Source organism: Tupaia chinensis, unplaced genomic scaffold, assembly GCF_000334495.1.
Source record: "Tupaia chinensis unplaced genomic scaffold, TupChi_1.0 Scaffold000066_1, whole genome shotgun sequence".
Classification (NCBI taxonomy): domain Eukaryota; kingdom Metazoa; phylum Chordata; class Mammalia; order Scandentia; family Tupaiidae; genus Tupaia; species Tupaia belangeri.
In genome coordinates, this window is record NW_006159525.1 from 4753804 (window position 1) to 4772658 (window position 18855).

Below are 18855 nucleotides of genomic sequence, written 5' to 3' on the forward strand. Positions count from 1 at the left end.
TCCCATCAAAACGGCACCAATGGGGAGCCCTCTAGTTCCACGGCCCTGGGCAACCTCTTTGAGCTTCTCTTTTCTGATAGGAATAATCAGAGACAACGTGCATCCAGTCCTTCCCCCGACCTGCGCCCTGTGGGACGTGCTGATCTTGTATATTTCCTGTAGTCCTTTGGCAGAGCAAAGGCAGACGGTGGAGTCACAGCAATGACTATTGATCATTTCTGGGGTGCAATGAGGCCCCACGGAGCTGGAGTGGACCCAGCTCTGCTTGCCAGCCACTTAGCCTTGGCCTAGGTATTTTCCCACCCAGAGCCTTCACTTCTTCATCTGAAAAACGGGGCTAAAAGAACCTCCATCCCCCACAAGGTTCAGGGCGGGTGACTTAGGTAAGGCATGTCAAATGCTCTGTGTTGGCCTACGATTTCAAACCTGCTCCTCAAATTGTAGTTATTATTACTCTTTTCTAAGGCGTGGCTTTTCTCTACCCTTCACTGTTTTTAAAACCCTTCAGAATGTTCTCTTGTGTGTCTGCTTCTTTCACCCAACCTTACATCTGTGAGATGAGTACATTTTCTTGCTTCTCACAGTAAGTTGTCCATTTTAGCATCAATTTGTGGCCTGGTGATTGAGGTGGTTTGATCTAACATGGCCAACTGCATGGTTCAAGTCCTGGACCCAGCCCTGGTGGGTACATGTGTGTGCATGCCCAAAATCTCAAAGGGGGGGAGAGATGATGAAGAGACTGCAGCATGACCATACCCCATGGGGGAGTTCTCTCTCTCTCTTTCTATCTCTGTCTCTCCAGTGAGTGCATGTATCCTCAGGCAAATTGGAAAAAAAAAAAAAAGCCAGAAGAAAGTTGTTCTTTTCATTGCTTTGTAGTATTCCATTGTGTGAGCAAACTATAGTGTATGTATCCACCCTCTTGTTGAGGGACACCGAGCTGTTTCCAAGTTTGGACTATTAAACATAAAGCTACTGTGAGCATTCTTTGATGTGTTTTTGATGGATATAAACATTCGTGTTTCTTGGATACGCACCTAGGACTGAAACTACTGGGTCTTTGTGTATGCTGAGCACTCCAGGGTGCCCCGACTTCGTGGAAGACAGGGACTTGGACTGTAAGAATGAGCAAAGCATTAACACAGTCCTGACTTCCATCCAATGAGGAAGAGAGATCAATAATTTGCACAGGAACCAGCAGTTGGTGTAATGGCTATGTTGCTGGACTCCCATGTAGTCGACCACGGTTCGAGTCCCGGACCTGGTGGCTTAAACTAACGCTGGGCACATGTGTGTGTGTGCGTGCCCAAGATCCTGAGAGGAGAATGGAGGAGAAGGAATTGCAGCATGGCCATACCCCCTGGGGGGTGATTTCTCGCTTTCTAGCTGTCTTTCTGGCGAGCGCACACACCCTATAGCAAAAACCTCTCAAAGAAAATGCGCACAGATAAATATAAATGCAATAGTTGCACATAACCACAAAGGAGAGGCACGTGGGTTATAAAGTATGCTGGGGGGGCTTTGACCGTTTGACCTGGTGAGGATTCAGTCCTACGACAGAAGGGAATATAACAAACAGGGAGCAGGATCAAGGCCAGTGCTGTTGGTACAGAGAGGAAGGGGGGTTGGGGAGGAGCAGGGCTCGGACTGAGCAGGCCCTCTCGGGTTTTCTTTCCCATTACTCTCACCAAGGGGAAGACATACGTTTGTTTCAATGGAGGGGAGACAGGTATTGGGGGAAAGGGTAATCTCCTCAGATTTGTAATCTGAAAAATCTATCTAGCTATCGAGCAAAAAATACATTGAAGAGGGGGTGTGTGAGCAGGAAAGGAGGTGAAGAAACTCCTTAGAAGACATGAGCAATCGAGGCCCTAATATGGAATCATGGCCACTCGGTCTAAGATGGTAGAAAAGCAGATGAGGAATATGGACCAAATCCAGGGTCCCTGAGGATGTAAGTGTCAGCGTAGTTCCGCACAAGAGTTAACAGTTCTTTCGCCATGCTAGTGGCTGTAACTGGTCTTCATAAGTTTCAGCTGAATGATTTGAAACAATAATTAATAGGTTATTAATTATATGCAGGTCCTTTTAAGACTAATCATTCTCCATCACATCAGATCCCGAGAAGGATTAAATTCAGTTTCCTCACACGTTTGCTCTGCATTTGTGCCATTACAGGTTTTCTTGACATCTACTGCAGGAACTCTGCCAGTAACTCGGTGTTACTCGGATCGCAGTACCATCGTGCATGTCGGGGATGTTGTTACAAAGGAACGAGGAGGGCTGCAGCGTTCATTGTCCTTTCCCAACAGAACAGACCCTTCCACAAGTCCCCAGCGGCATTGTGCAGCCTGGCTAAGGTCCAGGTGCTCAGGCATCGCAGGGACATCAGCTCACAGGCCTGAGCTAAGTAAAATGAGTTCTCAGTAAGAGAGATCTTTTAACTCGGTTCAAGCCAAGGCCATCGCTACTCCGCTCTCTACTTTCAGACCATTTCTAAGAGAAAGCCCACATTTGAAGTGACCTATGGGCCACCCTGAAGCTAAGGGAACAGCTAGAAGACACCGCACTTGCCCTTAGTGTGGCCCCGCTGTCAGGGCTGACATTGGCTCCTCTACCTTAGAGACTCCATTTCCTAAATAGGCCTCCATTTTCTCATCTACACAATGGAGGTGGTGGGCCAGCAGGTGGCATGGTGGTTAAGGCGCTGGACTACCACATTGCCAACCATGGCTCAAGTCCTGAACCTGGCAGCTTGAAAATCACATGGGGTGTGTATGTGCACATCCCCAAATCCTGAGAGGAAAATGGAGGAGAAAAGATTGTGGCGTGGTTATTCCTCCCAGGAGGTGAATTCTCACTCCCCCACCCCATCACTCACTGCCTCTATCTTGCGAGTAAATGTGCCCTATAACAAAAATCTAAAATAAAAATGGAGGTGGTGAAAATAGCGTTTACCTTATCGGGTTGTGAAGACTAAGTTAATATATGCAAAGTGCTTAACCTCTCTCTCTCTCTCTCTCTCTCTCAAGTTATACGTATATAAAATGTCATCCCAAATTACAGCATAATTGTGCATGCCAGAGATATTATTACAAAACAAATCAGCAACTATGAGTGTGGTATTCATAGTCCTTTCCCAATAGAATCTACCCTTCCCCACATGCCCAATGTCATTGTACACCGAGATCAGAGACAGAGACACAGAGAGAGACATACACATTTATACATATATACGTATACACTATCCCAAGTTCTTTGGGATAAATAAATGAACACACAATCAACAAACAAAATACGTTTCGAAAATACAGTATGTGCATCCATTAACTGCCCATGTGCTAAGGAAGCTTTAAGACGGGCAAGTTGTTCAACCCCCTAAACCTTTCTCTACACCCATATGATAAAAATGATAACAGAATCTACTTTGAAAGGTTTTCATGAGGAAGGAAGGAATGAATGCAGAGAAAGTATTCCCATCAGGTCGGATCGCAGCACGCACTCCGGACTGGTTGGTGTCGCATCAGTAGAATTATCCCCAGACATCAGGATGGAAGCTCGGCCAGAGAGCTGGTTACCTAGTTACCAGGGAATACTTCTGCATAACAAGTGTTTATATTGTTCTCCAAACAATTTTCTATACTAAATTGTAAGCTAACTTAAATTTTTGATTATTGCTGTTTTTCTACCTCTGAGACTGGAAAGTAGCAATACTCCTTTTTATGACAACAGACTTACAAAAAAGCTGAATGTGATGTACTTAAATAGACCAACCTCACAATATGCATGTATTTCCCAGTTTATATTTATGTCACAACACAATTCTATAAAAACTCGTTATTGCGAATAAGTTCATGCACATAAAATAACCCATATTATCTATATTTTAAATGCAAGTCCCTACAGACCCATAACCTAGCTCAAGAAATAGAACATCAGAATTATTGCAGCCTCCTGGTTTTCCTTTCCCAACTAGACCTTCTCCCCAGGAGAGTTCATCACTTTTCTGAATTTTCTCTTTCATTTACTCCTCAAGGAAGAGTTTTTACACAATGTGCTCCTGGTGTGGCTTTCGCTAGTGTAAAGAAGCACCGCGTCGATTTTCCTTCACATGGTTCCCTCGCTGTGTGCCAATAACTCTCTTGTTCCTTGACCTTTCCTTCTGGATCCTTCCCATTTACCCCAAGTACTCATACAATCCGTAATCTTTTTTTTTTTTTTTAGGTTTTTGTCATAGGGCGTGTGCACATGCAAGGAGAGAGAGAGAGAGAGCCAGTGAGAGGGAAAGCGAGAAGTCACCCCCCAGGGGGGATGGCCATACTGCAATCCCTTCTCCTGGTTCTCCCGGGATCTTGGGCACGCACGTGCTAACTGATGTGATATTTCAAGCCACCCAGTCTGGGACCCAAACTGCAGTCAGACATCTGGGAGGTCAGTGACGTAAACACTGTACCATCTGCTGCCCCCCCTAATCTTTAAGAACTTCCGTCTACACTGCCGTGGTGCTACGTGGGAGTCTACCTCCTTCCCTCCATTGCTAACGTCCTTATAAAAACACTTTCTACTTGCTGCCTCCAGATCCACATCCCCAGTGCTTAATCTTTCATAACCTGTTCATGAGCAACCAGGATGCCTCTGGCTACCCTGCACCCCTGAGCTAGATGGTCCCGCTCCAGGCTCTGTACCTCATTACCCTGTCACTACCAATTGCCCTGACAGTTATCAGCTGGTGTCCGTCTGTCCCGCCACCTCCAAAAAGTTTGAATTATGAGCCAGGCCAGTGTGTTGCTGAGAACCTTCTGGTGGGCCCTGCTCCCCAGAGTTCCTATGAAATAGTTTTTGAATCTGTTATCACTCGGCATCATTGGGGGGGGGGTGTCTTTTGTTTCCAGGGGTCAGTCCTGTGAAAAGACTTGGCAGTGCTAACAAGTTCCCAGCTGACCAGGCTGCCAGTCGCTGTTCTCACTTTGAGAACCCCCAAACCAGAGAACAGTTCCACTGAGCACCTGGTGACCAAAGTGCACCGGCTGGAAGGCTTTTTCAAACCACGCCGACAGCCCCTGGAGAACCAGTGCTCCGAGCTCCCCTACCTCAGGTGTGCGCGCACAGGGCGAGAGCGGGTTGACCATTTCGAAGAAAGCGAGGACTTCCTCCCGGCAAGCAGAGCTCCGTTTTCACAGCCCGCGTCCACCGTCCTGGACCATCCGTGGGTTCACCACTTCTGCCTTCAGCCCACTCCTGTCTCGGACTGCTGCTTTCCGCCGTCTCTCGGAACGAGCTAGTCCTGAGCTGTCCGCGCACCGCGCGCACAGCGCCCGGCGGAATCGGAAAGCTCGTTTCAAATGCAGACGCTCAGCTGGCCTGGAAATTAACGCACTGGGTTCCCACGTGGTAGACAAATGCAGACGCTCAGCCCCGACCTCGCACCCAGTGAACCGGAACCTGCAGCCACAGGATTCTTGGGCGACTTGAAAGTCGTACCTTAAATGTTAAGCATTTCTCTGGGGGCACAAGGGTTCTCAAATGGGCCCTCCTAGTCCTCACACCCCAAGTTTCAACGCACCTTTCCAACTGCCAATTCCGTTTCTCCACCGTAACTGGTGTTCAAGGCCACACTCAGGCTCTTCTCTCTCCCCGGGGCCAGCCCTGCTCCCCGCCCAGCCCTGCTCTCCAAACAACTGCAGACCCACATTCGCTGCCTTCGCAGGCTTCCAGAGGTCGCGAGACAAATGTGACAGGCACCAGGCAGGTGGCAGAAATGAGCAAAGCAGGCAGGTGGGGACTGGGGCGAACTGAAGACAGCCAGTTTTCTCTAAGGGCTAAGCAGCTGAGGTCGCCATTTGGAAATACAGTTGCACTGTTGCCAGACTGGGAATTTTTATGTGAGACCGCTGAATTTTACTGTGGCAACAAATGCCATTTCAAAACTATGCGCCAAAGAAAAGCCATTGCAGGCTTTATTTGGGCTGTGCTCAAAACCAAGTTCTCTGGCTCCCTGCCTTCACCTTCATCTCCCCAATCACTGTCAAGTTCTGCACGTTTCACCTCCTTTCTCCTCTCCGAGTCCCGGCCCGCCTTCATTTCTTCTGCCCACGGACTGCACGCAGGGGAAAGCATATCTGGTATCCCTCCGCCTCCCGCAGTAAACAGTGGAGCCTTCAGAGGCTCTGCCTAGACTGCAGCTGTCCAAACCTCTATCTGGAGAATGGAGAAGGGATTCCGCGTGGCCATTCCCCCTGGGAGGTGATTTCTCGCTTTCTATCTCTCTGTCTCTGTCTATCTGGCGAGCGCACACGCCCTATAGCAAAAACCTCCAAAAAAAAAAAAAAAACCCTCCTCTATCTCAAATGGCATTTCCTCATTTCCTTCCCCTCTTCCCTTAGTCACGCTTTCGACTACAGCTTAAGTCTTGGCCCGGTGTGGTGGTGGTTGTGGAGATGAAAAGCAGGCAGATCTGAGAGGTATTAAGAATGAGTGTGGGGCCAGGAGAGCCTCAGCGGTAACGCGGCCGGGCCCACATGGGAAAGGTCCTGGGTTCACACTCGGGGACCTCCTTGAGGGCGCTGGGTGCACCTGGCAGGCTGTTTTCTGGACCCGCTGAGGTTGGAGTGGATTGTGGCATGGAGACTGTCGGGCAGGCCTTCTACCTCTCATGAAAGACACTCAGGGCTCTGACACAGAGGCGATTATCTCCTGCCTACTTCCTATCAGAGGCCTGGATGTAGCACCCTGTGCGCCAGTTTGCAAACTGGCAGCTTAGGGGTCAAACTGATGTAACTGTCTTTTGTTTAACCACCACTGCTTAAAAAAAAAGATAGTGGCACCATCTCAAAACAGTGGTTGCACAAAAAATCAGCCTTCTGGGAACCAGCAGTTAGTGTAATGGCTGTGTCGCTGGATTCCCAAGTAGTTGACCGCGGTTCATGTCCAGGACCCGGTGGCTTAGAACTCACGCCGGGCACGTGTGCGTGGGTGCCCAAGATCCCGAGAGGAGAATGGAGAAGGGATTGTGGCATGACCATCCCCCCTGGGGGGTGATTTCTCGCTTTCTGTCTATGTCTCTCTCTGGAAAGCAAACGTGCCCTATAGCGAAAACCTCTTAAAAAAAAAAAAATTCAGCCTTCTGGCCTTAAAAGCAAACAAGCAGTGCCGCATCCAAGACCAAGACTCTCAGCTGCTGCTGGCGGGGGGGGGGGAATCTTTCCATCTCGGACTCGACACATGCTAGGTGTCACCAGTCCTCACCAGCCCAGTGGACTTATTCTCAACAAACCTGATGGCCAGGGACGCTTTGGAATTGACTTAAAATGAGAATCAAGCATTTCTCAGGTCCTCGAATCTCAACCCTGAACATCTCCCACCCCCTCTGACGTTGGATATAGAAGGTATTTTGTATTAAGTTCACGTGGTAATGGTGCAGGACAAAATTTGAAATCTCAGCCCATAATGTAATTCAGCTTCTTGCCATATAAGTCATCTAAATTTTATATTAAAATTACTAGTGGGTTACACTTCAGCCGTCCTGGCTGGATCTTCCGTGGCCCTCCAGACTCACACCTTTCCCCAGACCTGCGCGCAGCTGTGATGGGTGATCTCTGGATTCCAGGTGGGCATGGCCCAGGGCGGCACCCAGGCAGATGGGGGTGGGAGGGAGAAAATGGAGCCAGTGCGTCTAGTCCTCTACTTGTTAATGTAGGGACGACAAACAGTGGCTATGTCCTCCCCATCCCTGGGTTCCAGAGTGAAGGGGGAATTGCTCCCTCCCTGCCTGGGAGGTACAACAGCCCACGGATGGCCTCCACTGCTGTAATCATGGCCGAAGTTTGCTCTGGTTATACTTGGGGAGTTACGTGTTTCTTGCTGCAACCTGATGGAACTACCTCCCCAGGTTCTGGCGCTAAGTGAACGAAAACCAACATACCCAAGGAAAAACCTTCTAGGGCTCATCTTCTAGAATCTGAGTATCACTATTGGGGAAGATCTGCTGCCATTTAAAGGATTGCCTTTATGTTGAGAATTCTAGAAATTATGTATTCCTCTATCTTTAAGCTTGAATTAATGTTTATATAAACATTTAACCAAAAAAATTGCATATATAATGTTTAGCCTTGAAGGTTAAAAAATATTTCCTCTAAAATTATGCCTATTTAGTCCAAAAAAATCCTCATTTTTGTTATGATCTTTCCATTAATATTTTGGCATATCAGTGCCATCTGCTGGAAAATTAACATACTGAGATCTTCCAAATCCCAATGTCTTTTTTGGGAGGGAGTAGAAGGTACATGTTCTCTTGATTTAAGAAATAAACCTTACTTTTCAATATGAAGCTATTTAACTTCCATATCATAAGCAATATAAAACCCAAGTAAGTACAGAGCAGTAGTCTTAAACATATCATTAAAATAAAACACACTAGACATTTCTTTCTGCACATCTAGTTATTCTGCTGTTTGTGTGAAGTTTTACCTGCCTCGAAACGTCTGACCATCTCCGAGTCCTCCACCAAAACCTGAGACACTGACGTGTGTGATAAAGCACAATGTGTATCCACGTTTAAATATGTACGCACATTCTTTAGCATACGACAAAGTTCCAGTTGGGAAGTGAGCAGGCGGACGCAGGACTGGACATCTTTTGCAGTGTTTGCGCCATCACTGGACAGAAATTGAAATCGGACGTGCAGGCGTGGCACAACCGTTAACTTTTCTCGTACATGAACATGACAACAAATACTCTAAATGATAATATAGAAACATAAAAGATTGCTTAACTGTTTTTAATAACACGACATAAAGCTCCTAGACTTGATATAATCGTTAAGCAAAATACATAGATGAATACCGCCTTTGTTTAAAAATATAAAATAAATAAGTAAGACATGTGAAAATAGGCAAGTTTCCATTAAATAAATGAAAAATTTTTTAAAAAGAAAGTTTTCCTTTCCATGTCATTTAAAGAAGGAAAATTATCATTTTAAAGAATATTCAAGTTTATTAAACAACTTAAAAAAAGTCTTATAAAATGTTTAACTTTCATCAGCTTCAAGGTTTATGTTGCTTCCAAATTTTGCATACAACTGAACTTTCAAATCTGCTAACACCCGCTGAACCGTCTCCACTCTGGATTCTAAGGCGTCGATTTCTTCTTGCAAATTTTTCTGGAAAAAAAATAGTTAAAATTAACTCTATTCAGTTGATGATTTCTGAGCATCTGTGTCCTGAAATAATATTAGGCAAGAATTTTAGGTCAGGAGCTTTCTGAACTTGGACAGACAGCTAAGTAACACTGATAACTAAATCTACACCAAAAGTCCAAAAGGAGATACTTTTAAATCATTCTCTATATTTGCTTATCACAGAATGAAGCTTGTTCTCTCAGTTTCTGTAGATCTACTGATAAAAATTTTAAAAAGTAACCGCTAAAATGAAACTAATTCCTAAATTACTATATCATGAATAATCACATAAAAAGACTTCTATAAATAGTTTACTTTGGGCCTGCCTGGCTTCAAACACAGCTCTCCGATCTTCCCACAAAAATCCTATAAAACTAAACGAAATGATGAAAACTCACACCACCACAATAATTAAGAACAATGTGGTTATATCTGCCAGAACTTCCCACTGATGATGCCCCCCTCCCAACTGTACTCTGAAAGGGGGGGGGGCTCTTTTGTAAGATAAAGCAGCTTTGCCCACATGAGATGTAGAAGTTACTTCCAGGCTAGGTTCAAAGAAAGAACTCTTCCTAGGCGTGACAAAAACATCTGAAATCAGACAAATGGCACATCCCTCACACCAGGAACAGAGCACTCCCAACACTGGCAACGTTACTCTACAGAAATCTGACCGGTTATGCCCAGGTGTGACTTCCCGATCAGTTTCGGGGCAAAATCACACAGGCGCTTACGAGAAATACGAATTCAGGAGCTGTACCCCAGGCCTCTTGAATTGGAACTTCCTGGGGTTGAACTCCATAATCTGAATTTTGTTTTCTTAAGGTTTTTTCCTTAGGGCACATGCACTTGCTGGAGAGAGACATTAAGAGGGAAAGTGAGAAATCACCCCGCAGAGGGAATGGCCACGCTGCAATCTCTTCTCCTCCTAGGATTTTAGGGCACACACACATATACACCTGGCATGATTTTTAAGCCGCCTGGTCCAGGACTCAAACAGTGGATAGCCATGTGAGAGTCCAGCACTTTAACCAGTACAACACCTGCTGGCCCTCATAATTTGAATTTTTTTTGAGAGAGAGATTTTTGTTAAAGGGCACGTGCGCTCACCACACAAAGAGAGACAGAAAGCAAGAAATTACCCCCCCAGAAAGGATGGCCACGCTGCAATCCCTTCTCCTCCATTATCCTCCTGGTATCCTGGGCACACATGCCCAGCATGAGTTTCAAGTCACCAGATCTGGGGCTCAAACTGCAGTTGACTACATGGGAGTCTAGCAACGAAACCACTACACCATCTGCTGGTCCCCATAATTTGAATTTTTAACAAGCCCTGTGGGTGATTCTGATTCGGATGCATGCTAAAAGCTTGAGAACTACAAAGAAAAAGAAACAAGATGTATAGCTATCAGGAGGAGATAAAATCCCTATTCCTAGGAAACCCAGTGAATAAGTAAAATAAGACACTAGAACATTATTTTAAAATCATAGGTCAAATCACTCTGTTCTTAGAAGCCCTGAAAGGCTCCTCTCTGCTCTAGGACAGGGCTGGGCAAACTCCGGCCAAGTCTAGCCTGCAGCTGGTCTCTGTGAAGTCGGCCCTGCAAGTTCATTCCCACATCTTGCTGTCACAGTGTAGTGGCAGAGACCACAGGGCCCATCACACGGTTCGCTGACCTTATGAAGATGAGGTGCAATTTAATTACCCAACTGTGAGTCCTCCAAGATCTGGCCCCCATTTCAAAACTCCTGAATCTTCAGCAAACAAAACTTTCAGTTCAATTTTTATACCAGGATCGTCTGCACCATTCACACATCGTGTTTCTTCCATCTGAAACAGCTCCCCTCTCCCTTTCCAGGTCCTTCCCACTGATTCTTCAGTAGTTGTCTCAATGCATCCCCAGGGATCCCCTCATTGACCCCTGGTGTCCACACTAGTTCGGGTCCCCTGCTCTGTGTCTTTCAAGCCACCCCTCTAACCCCATAGAGCTTTCTATTCGTTATTAGCTTTACTTGCTTGGCTTTCTTTTCATTTAGACTGTTCCATACAGGAGACCAAGTATGTTTTATTTTGCCCTAGATCCCAGGAATTATGACTAAGAAATATTTAAATATAAGGAAGACAGAAATCCTAAGAGTCTTCAAAAGTTTTGCAGAAAATACATATTATGAAAAAACTATGCATGAATTTCAAACTTTTCTGCACCAAAATAAACTGACACTAGAAAGACCCAGGAGTAAAACATTTAGTTCTCCCAGGGCTTGCTAATGTGGGCTAATTCACAGGGAATTTTACTTTTTATGACATGTGAAGAAGGGAGATTTTCACTTTAAGTACTATTCAAGTTAATTAAGCCAATGAGGAAATGTTAGCTGCCACCAGCTTCTCAACACAAACACGTGTGCCAGTCTCATGCAGCGGGAGGGCGTGTGAACTGGAAAGGAATTTCGGACCACGTAGCAAATGTCTCTAATCCACACTGACCCAGTAATCACTTCTCTGATTATTTCCTTAAAACAAGTCCGTAAATGTCAACAACGATTTATGTGTTAGAATACTCACTGCAATGTTACTGTAGCAAAATACTGGGAAAAAATAATGCTAGCAATGAGGAACCTACTCAGAGTCCATCAGCATGACAGTCAACGGTCAGGAAGACTCATGTCTTCAAAGGGTGAGAACTGTCCAGAGCAGTTCCCTCTGAATCTGCCAGACAAGCGAACATCAAAGAAAATACCCCTTAAAATGTGGACTGGCCTGCATGTGAAACAAAACTAGAGGAAAGAGGTAGAGAACATCAAAGAAATGCATGAAAACGTTCCACTCCGGATACAGGATTACAGGGGTTTTCTTTTCTGTTTGCATGCTATGCTGTATTCATACCTCCAGCTCACATCAAAGCCCTGGAGTCAGAAGACCACGGTCTCTGTGTCACTGCAAATAAACCCCAGACTCTCCAGTCCTCTACCCCTCACCTCTGAACGGGGATACCAACAGGCTACTGTGGGCTTAAATAAAACGATGCTGGCAGAACATTCCGGGCTGCTGTGACGCTGTAACAGACCACTCGATATCAGGTAGGCAGCCATTATTTCTCTACATTCACAATGATGTGCTCTTTATAAAGATATAAATCCTAACGGGTGTTAGGCTTCATCACCTCGGGGAACGACTTCAACATACCTTTGCTTCTTCTAGCATCTCTTGTGTCTCTTCTTGAGAATGGCTGATGAAAACGTCACCGATTTGATAAGGTATCATTACACAGTCGTCGTCTGCAAGCATGATGTCGTCACAAGCATCTTCTAAATTTTGGAGTTGTTTCTATAAATGCAAAAGTAGACAACAACAATCGTGTACTCAATTTCTTTTTCTTTTTTGGAGAGGTTTTTGCTATAGGGTGCGTGCACTCACCAGACAGAGAGAGACAGAGACAGAAAGTGAGAAATCACCCCCCAGGGGGGATGGTCACACTGCAATCCCTTCTCCTCCATTCTCCTCTCGGGATCTTGGGCACGCACGCACACGCGCCCGGCGTGAGTTTTAAGCCACCAGGTCCGGGACGCGAACCGCGGTCGACTACGTGGGAGTCCAGCGACATAGCCGTTGTGCTAACTGCTGGTTCCCTCGTGTACTCAATTTCTAAACGAAGCCAAGAGCCAGTCTTAATGTGGAGACGCCGGCTCTGAGGGACCACTTTTTGAAGGCATTACTGCACTCAAGGTTATAGCATCTTACGTCTTAGATGACATTTCCTAAGGAAGCATGCAGAGCTAACACATTGCCCTCTGGGTGTTTTCAGATTGCTGTAAGCACCCAACAGTTGGCAGCAGGTCACTGAAAATTTCTTCTACTTTTGGCAATTTTCCACTTGATAAATTCCGCCTTCTCCAAAAACAAAAGCAAAAAACAAAACTGTATCTCTCAGGCTTGTTTGCTAAGAGGGTGTAAGCAAATGATAACGTAAACATTCCCGATCAGATGCACTGAACGAGACTTCAACTCGGGAGAGTTGATGAGGCGGTGCACCAGGCTCAGATTTCCAGGGACGGGTGGCAGGCAGCTTCCTGTCTCAGGGGCAGCTGGCTCTGGGACCGCGGCAACAGCAGCACGTCCACTGTCAGCCATGCCCTCTGATAACTAGAGGCGCCAGGACTTGCTCCTGGGACCTGAACCTAGATCAGAGCCCTCCTGCCACAACTCTAAGTTCTCTCGCATCCCTTAAATGATTTTCTACTTTTATTAGTGAATTGTGTTACCTGCAACAAACAGCCCAGGGAGAGATGATCACTCGCTAACTGAACTGAGTTTTAAGATGCTGTAGTACAAAAAACCTCTACTTTTCTTAGATAAATAGTTTCAATACCTTTTTTACTTCTATTTCTTCTTTTAGCTCTGTGATTCTACTCGTATTCCGTGCAAATTTGTTTATCTTTTGTTGATCTTCGAAAGTGACATTGACATCTTCTGCAGCCTGAAAAAAAAGGTTTTAATTTTTTGTAGAATCTTAATGGATGAGTTATAGATTAGCTTTCTATATCACTCCAAAAACTCAATATGCCATTTGTCCTGATAGAGTTGAAAATCACAGCAGTACAGAAACATCGCGAATAAGCACCTGATTTATTTTTATGCTCCATGAGCTTAAAATTTGTTCACAGATCTGTAACTGTTCCCAAGATTCTACAGAGTATTTCCTAAGCTACAAAAATATTTCAAATATAATCAATTAGTACTTTAAAAAGACAGGGAAATCTTATTCGACATCTGGCCTAGAGTAGACTTCAAGGACATTCAGGAAATAAAGAGATACATGGTTAAATATACTGGTAAGTGCCTCAGACGTGGCCTTCCTCCAACCCAGAGTCAAACTGAACGTGCGTGTATTGCAGTAATCAGAAACCAGACAATTTCCACAGTTTTAACCCATTTGTTCTACCAGCAAAAGGGTCACCAAGTATTTCAGTGGCTCTATTAGATAAATAATAAAAGCTGTTTATTTTCATGTAGAACCCATTTACATGTCTTAATAAGGTATAATTCACTAAAAATGATAACTGATTTTTCTTTTTTGGGGGGGAGGAGGGCACAGGTCATGTGTACTTGCCAGAGAGACAGAGAAAAAGGATGCGGGGGAGGACAGCCACTCCACGATCCCTCCCCCGCCACCTCCCTGCAATTTGGGCCACACATGCGTAAGCCTGGCAGGAGTTTTTCCTTTCTTTCCTTTTTTTAAAAGAGATTATTGCCTTAGGGTACGTGTGCTCGCTGAGGAGAAAAGAGAGACAGAGGGAAAGGAAAAGTGAGAAATCATCTCCCCTGAGCCCCCAGGGAGGATGGCCATGCCACAATCCCTTCTCCTCCATGGATCTTGGCACGCACCCACAAGCACCCAATGTGATTTTCAAGCCATCAGATTCAAATAGCGACTGGTCAAGTGGGAGTCCAGCAACGTAACCACTACACAATCTGCTGGCCCCACCAGCATGAATTTCAAGCTGCGGATCTGGGACTCTGGCTACGTGGGAGTCCAATGCCTTAACTACTATGCCACCTGCTGGCCATGATAACGGAAAGTTTAATGTTAAAAATATTTAGTGTGCTTAAATTTGCAAATAAAGTTAAGAATGCCTAGATAGCATATCTATAAAATAAAAAATAAGAGCTAACAGTGTGTGTTAGCTTACTGTGTGCCAAGAACTTTCTAAGTGCTTCACCGTGCCTGCTAGTCCTCCAACAATCTTGCCAAGTGACATCGCCAGCACGACCACCTTCCAGGTGGAGAAACTGCTGCTCGGGGTTGACGTCAGCTGCTCACGGCCACACAGTGGGCTACATGGGGGGGAGGGTCCACTTCAACCCCAGCAGTCTCGCTCCAGCCCACTGACAGGCCCATGAGATTTTGGAAATTGAAGGCAAAAGTGCGTATGTGTGAGTGCAAGCCCAAGTGTGCACGGAGGCTCTTGCATGTTTGGAAGAAGCAGTAAGGGTCCTTGGTTGTTATCAGATTCTCAAAGGCATTCCATGTATTAAAAAGAAACAAACACACAGATACCAGACTCTTCTGAGGGCTCCCCTCACTTATAAAAGCAAAAGTGCTTGAGTTTAAAGGGAGAAAGGTGTGTGTGTGCGTGTGTGTGTGTGTGTAAAAGTGGTTCGTACCGAAGGCCTATTTTGGCTTTTTTTCCAGTGACAATAAAGTGTTCCCAGTATCACACACTCCAACCTTTGCCTGGCCTCTTGTGACCAATGACATAAGGTATGGGGACGTGTCCTCTCCAGAGGCTGAAGGGCAGTCTCATGTGACACAGAGCCCCACGGTCAGAGCAGAAGGGCCGCCACCTAAAATGCACCCTCCCTACCAGGTTCTCATCCCTCTAACACCTTACGGGCATCAGGCCCATCAGCAGAAACCCAAAGCACATCCTGAAAACTCCTTTCCACATGGCATGACCAGCATTTTTATGAATACGGAAACCGGGAAATACTGAGCTACACTAAAGCCAAAGCGAAGTGGATACACAGACATCCCTGTACTCGATTCGGAGGAACCGCTGATGAGAATCAGCCACTCCCTAAGCAGATAGAGAGCCCTGCCTACCGGAGCCTAAGCCACTCTATGTAAATACTGAGCCCCGGAGCACTTTAATATGTATGACGGATGCACTTGTCACCATGAGGACTTCACAGGGAAGCCCACAGGAAAGCACCCAGCACAGACAGGGCCTGCCTGACACGTAACTGAGGCCGAAACGTGGTTTCTTTTTTTGGAGGGGAGAGGTTTTTGCTATTAGGCGTGTGCGCTCTCCAGACAGACAGAGAGAGACAGAGAGACAGAAAGCGAGAAATCACCCCCCAGGGGGATGGCCACGCCACAATCCATTCTCCTCCTTCTCTACTCCCAAGGATCTTCAGCATGCACGCACACACGCCCAGTGTGAGTTTTAAGCCACCAGGTCTGGGACTTGAACCGCGGTCAACTACATGGGAGTCCAGTGACATAGCCATTACACTAACTGCTGGCCCCGAAACGTGGTTTCTGAAAGTGGATCGAAGTCATGCTCAAACAGACTCACAGTTTCTGAAAGTGGTGACGAGAATCTGGCTACCTGCTTGCCATCTTCCCCGGCAAATGGGAGCCACTGGCATGCCCTGGCCCCTATGGTGGCCCCCCACTGCGGTCACAGGCTGAGGCTGCTCTGAGTCAATCGTGCCCTGCAAGACGGCGTGCTGCCCATGGAGTGCTGCTGCTCACAGCAGAGGTTGCACCCCGATAGCTAAGGGAGGCAACATCTGCTTCAATCTCACTGTTCTAGAATGCTCTTACATTTCTTGAAGCTGGATCTTAGCAGAGAGGAGGTCATTCCTAATTGGGAGGGCACGGATGTTGAGAGGTGGATTTACTCCCCAGAAAATGGCACGTACAGTATGAGGGACTTCACAAGTTCATAGCAGTGGAGTTAAAGACTTGTGCTCAGATGGGGGAGGTGGGCACTGACAAGATGAAGAGGGCTATGTTAGATGGAGATAAATGTGACACTGAGACCAAACGGTGCGGGTGTCGAAGGTTTTGGGGGGCTGGGGAGTCAATGGAGGTTCTTTAGATAGAGGCCAAAGACAGCCTCTCTGAGGAGGGAACACGTGTATTTAAGACAATAAACAGAAATCTGAGTGTTAGAACAAGAACCAGGTCCTAGAAAACAGAACTGTGACAATTAGAACGAATCATCTAAACCCTGTCACCAGTGAATTCATGGCCAGTGTGAGGGAAAGTACGCTATAAACATTAAAACTGCACACAATTTACTTTTTCTTAAAGAATTATTATTATTTTTAAACTCTGTCATAGGGCATGCACACTCACCAGAGAGAGAAAAAGCAAGAAAGCAAGCTGCCATGCCCAGGACTCAAACCCTGGTTGCCCATGTGGGAGTCTAGTGCCTTAGCCACACCACCTGCTGGTCCAACAATTTACATCTTATTAAATTCAAAGGGCTATCTTGGATTGGCTCCATGGACTCCAAGACCTTCTTAGTGTGGTTCAAGTCCTGAACCTGGCAGCTTGAAAAATATGCCGGGTGCATGTGTGTGTAGGCCCAAAATCCTGCAAGGAGGAAGAAACAGGAGATGAGAATGTTGCATGCCCATCCCCAGGACCGGTGCTTTCTCCTTCTATGGGGAGCGCACCTGCCCTCTGGCAAAAAAGGAAAAGAAAAGGAAGACAGGTATTTCACTCACTCGGTATGCCTGCACATTTTCTCCTGTGGGGAAGTGGGGAATGACTCCCAACCCTGGAGACATCTAGGGAAGACTGCTCTGTACCCTGTCTGAACGGCCCCTGAGATGAAGGGGCTCCTGTACACTGCATCGCATGTCGTCTTCTCATCCTGGTCCAGCCACTCGGCCCCTCGTTCTCTGCCGGCTGGCCTTCTATGAAATATACTAGGTACTGCCTCTCAGAGATGCCATGCTCCTCCTCTGCCAGCGTTCCCTCCCCTCCTTATCAGAGGCACAGCACTCAGCTAGGACATCCCAAGAGAGCCGTCTCAGACCCTCCAACAGACCCCACTGGCCCTCGCTGCACAAGTTCTCTTCCTCCCAGTCCTCAGCAGATTTGGGAACTCTAGTCTTCCGTGTGAGCCTCTGAGGGACACCTGCCTCCTCTAGAGCGTGAGTTCTACAGAGATAGAGGACAGGGGATCGGGACGTTCCTGCTGCTCCCTGCTGTCACCTCCGGCACTGAAGACTGAGACTGCGCCAATACCACATGCCCAACACAAGGTACTGCAGGAAGGAAAGGGAGAGATGGCCACCAGAGACAAAACCAGGGTTCAAAGCGCTCTCTGCCTCCCTCCACGTGGTCGCCACAGCTGGGGGGGGCAAGGGGACGGGGACATGAGACAGAACCACAATGCTCTCAGGGAATGAAAGGCCAGACCCAGAGGGTCCGATTAACACAGGTGACAGGAACCTCCATGACCCCGAGCCCTGCTCCCTACTGGGTAGGGCAGAGCAGAGGCGCCCACCCCAGCAGGCTGGGGCTACCCGGGCTTGGCATCCCTCCTCCTGGGGTGGCAGGTGAGTTGGTCACTCTGCACCAGGCACAGAACAGACTATGTAGTACCAGCAGGAGGACAGCAAAGGAGGTTGGAACCTGGTCTTGACAGGGGAATGGCCACAAACGCGCATACCCTGGAAGGAAGGTGCCTTCAACCAGGGCACTGGGCAGAGATCCCCAGGAAAGTTATAAACAGACTTGGGGTGCGGGACCAGCAGGAGGGGTGGTGGTTAACTTGACTGGATTCCCACATGATTGGCGCGGTTCAAATCCCTGACCAGGTGGGTCAAAACTCTCGTGGGACGTGGGACGGAATGGCCACTCCCACCCCACTGCCACCCGCGGTGATTTTTCACTTTCCCTCTGTATTGCTCTCTCTGGCAGCACACACGTCCTGCGGCAAAAACCTAAAAAATATATATATATCAAGGCTGGGGAGTTGCTTTGTCATCTGCTGATGAATTGTAAGAAACGGTACCTCCCAGGAGGGAAACATTAAAATAACGCACGGAACACGCGAATCCCTGAGCCCAGCACCGGGAAGGCCTCCATCACCGGGAAGGCCTCCATCACCATCAGGGCTTTTATTCCAGACTTCTTTCCCTCCCCCGCCCCCGCCCC

The 18855-nt window shown here is 46.9% G+C and overlaps 1 protein-coding gene across 4 annotated transcripts in view; it reads right to left on the reverse strand.

Annotated features, from left to right (window-relative positions):
• Positions 1-8760: 8760 nt before the first annotated feature.
• Positions 8761-18855, reverse strand: part of PFDN4 (prefoldin subunit 4) — a 59909-nt gene continuing 49814 nt past the window's right edge. For 2 of the 4 annotated variants that reach the window (XM_006141897.3, XM_014582310.2), the window contains exons 2-4: positions 13543-13650; positions 12360-12500; positions 8761-9157 (exon numbers count right to left, since the gene is read on the reverse strand). In XM_006141897.3, the coding sequence (XP_006141959.1) occupies positions 9026-9157; positions 12360-12500; positions 13543-13650 (381 nt within the window). In that variant the 3' untranslated portion in view covers positions 8761-9025. Of the gene's footprint in view, positions 9158-12359; positions 12501-13542; positions 13651-14863; positions 15762-18712; positions 18746-18855 lie in introns of those variants that run through there. The other 2 variants (XM_006141898.3, XM_006141896.3) reach the window with 2 other exon arrangements.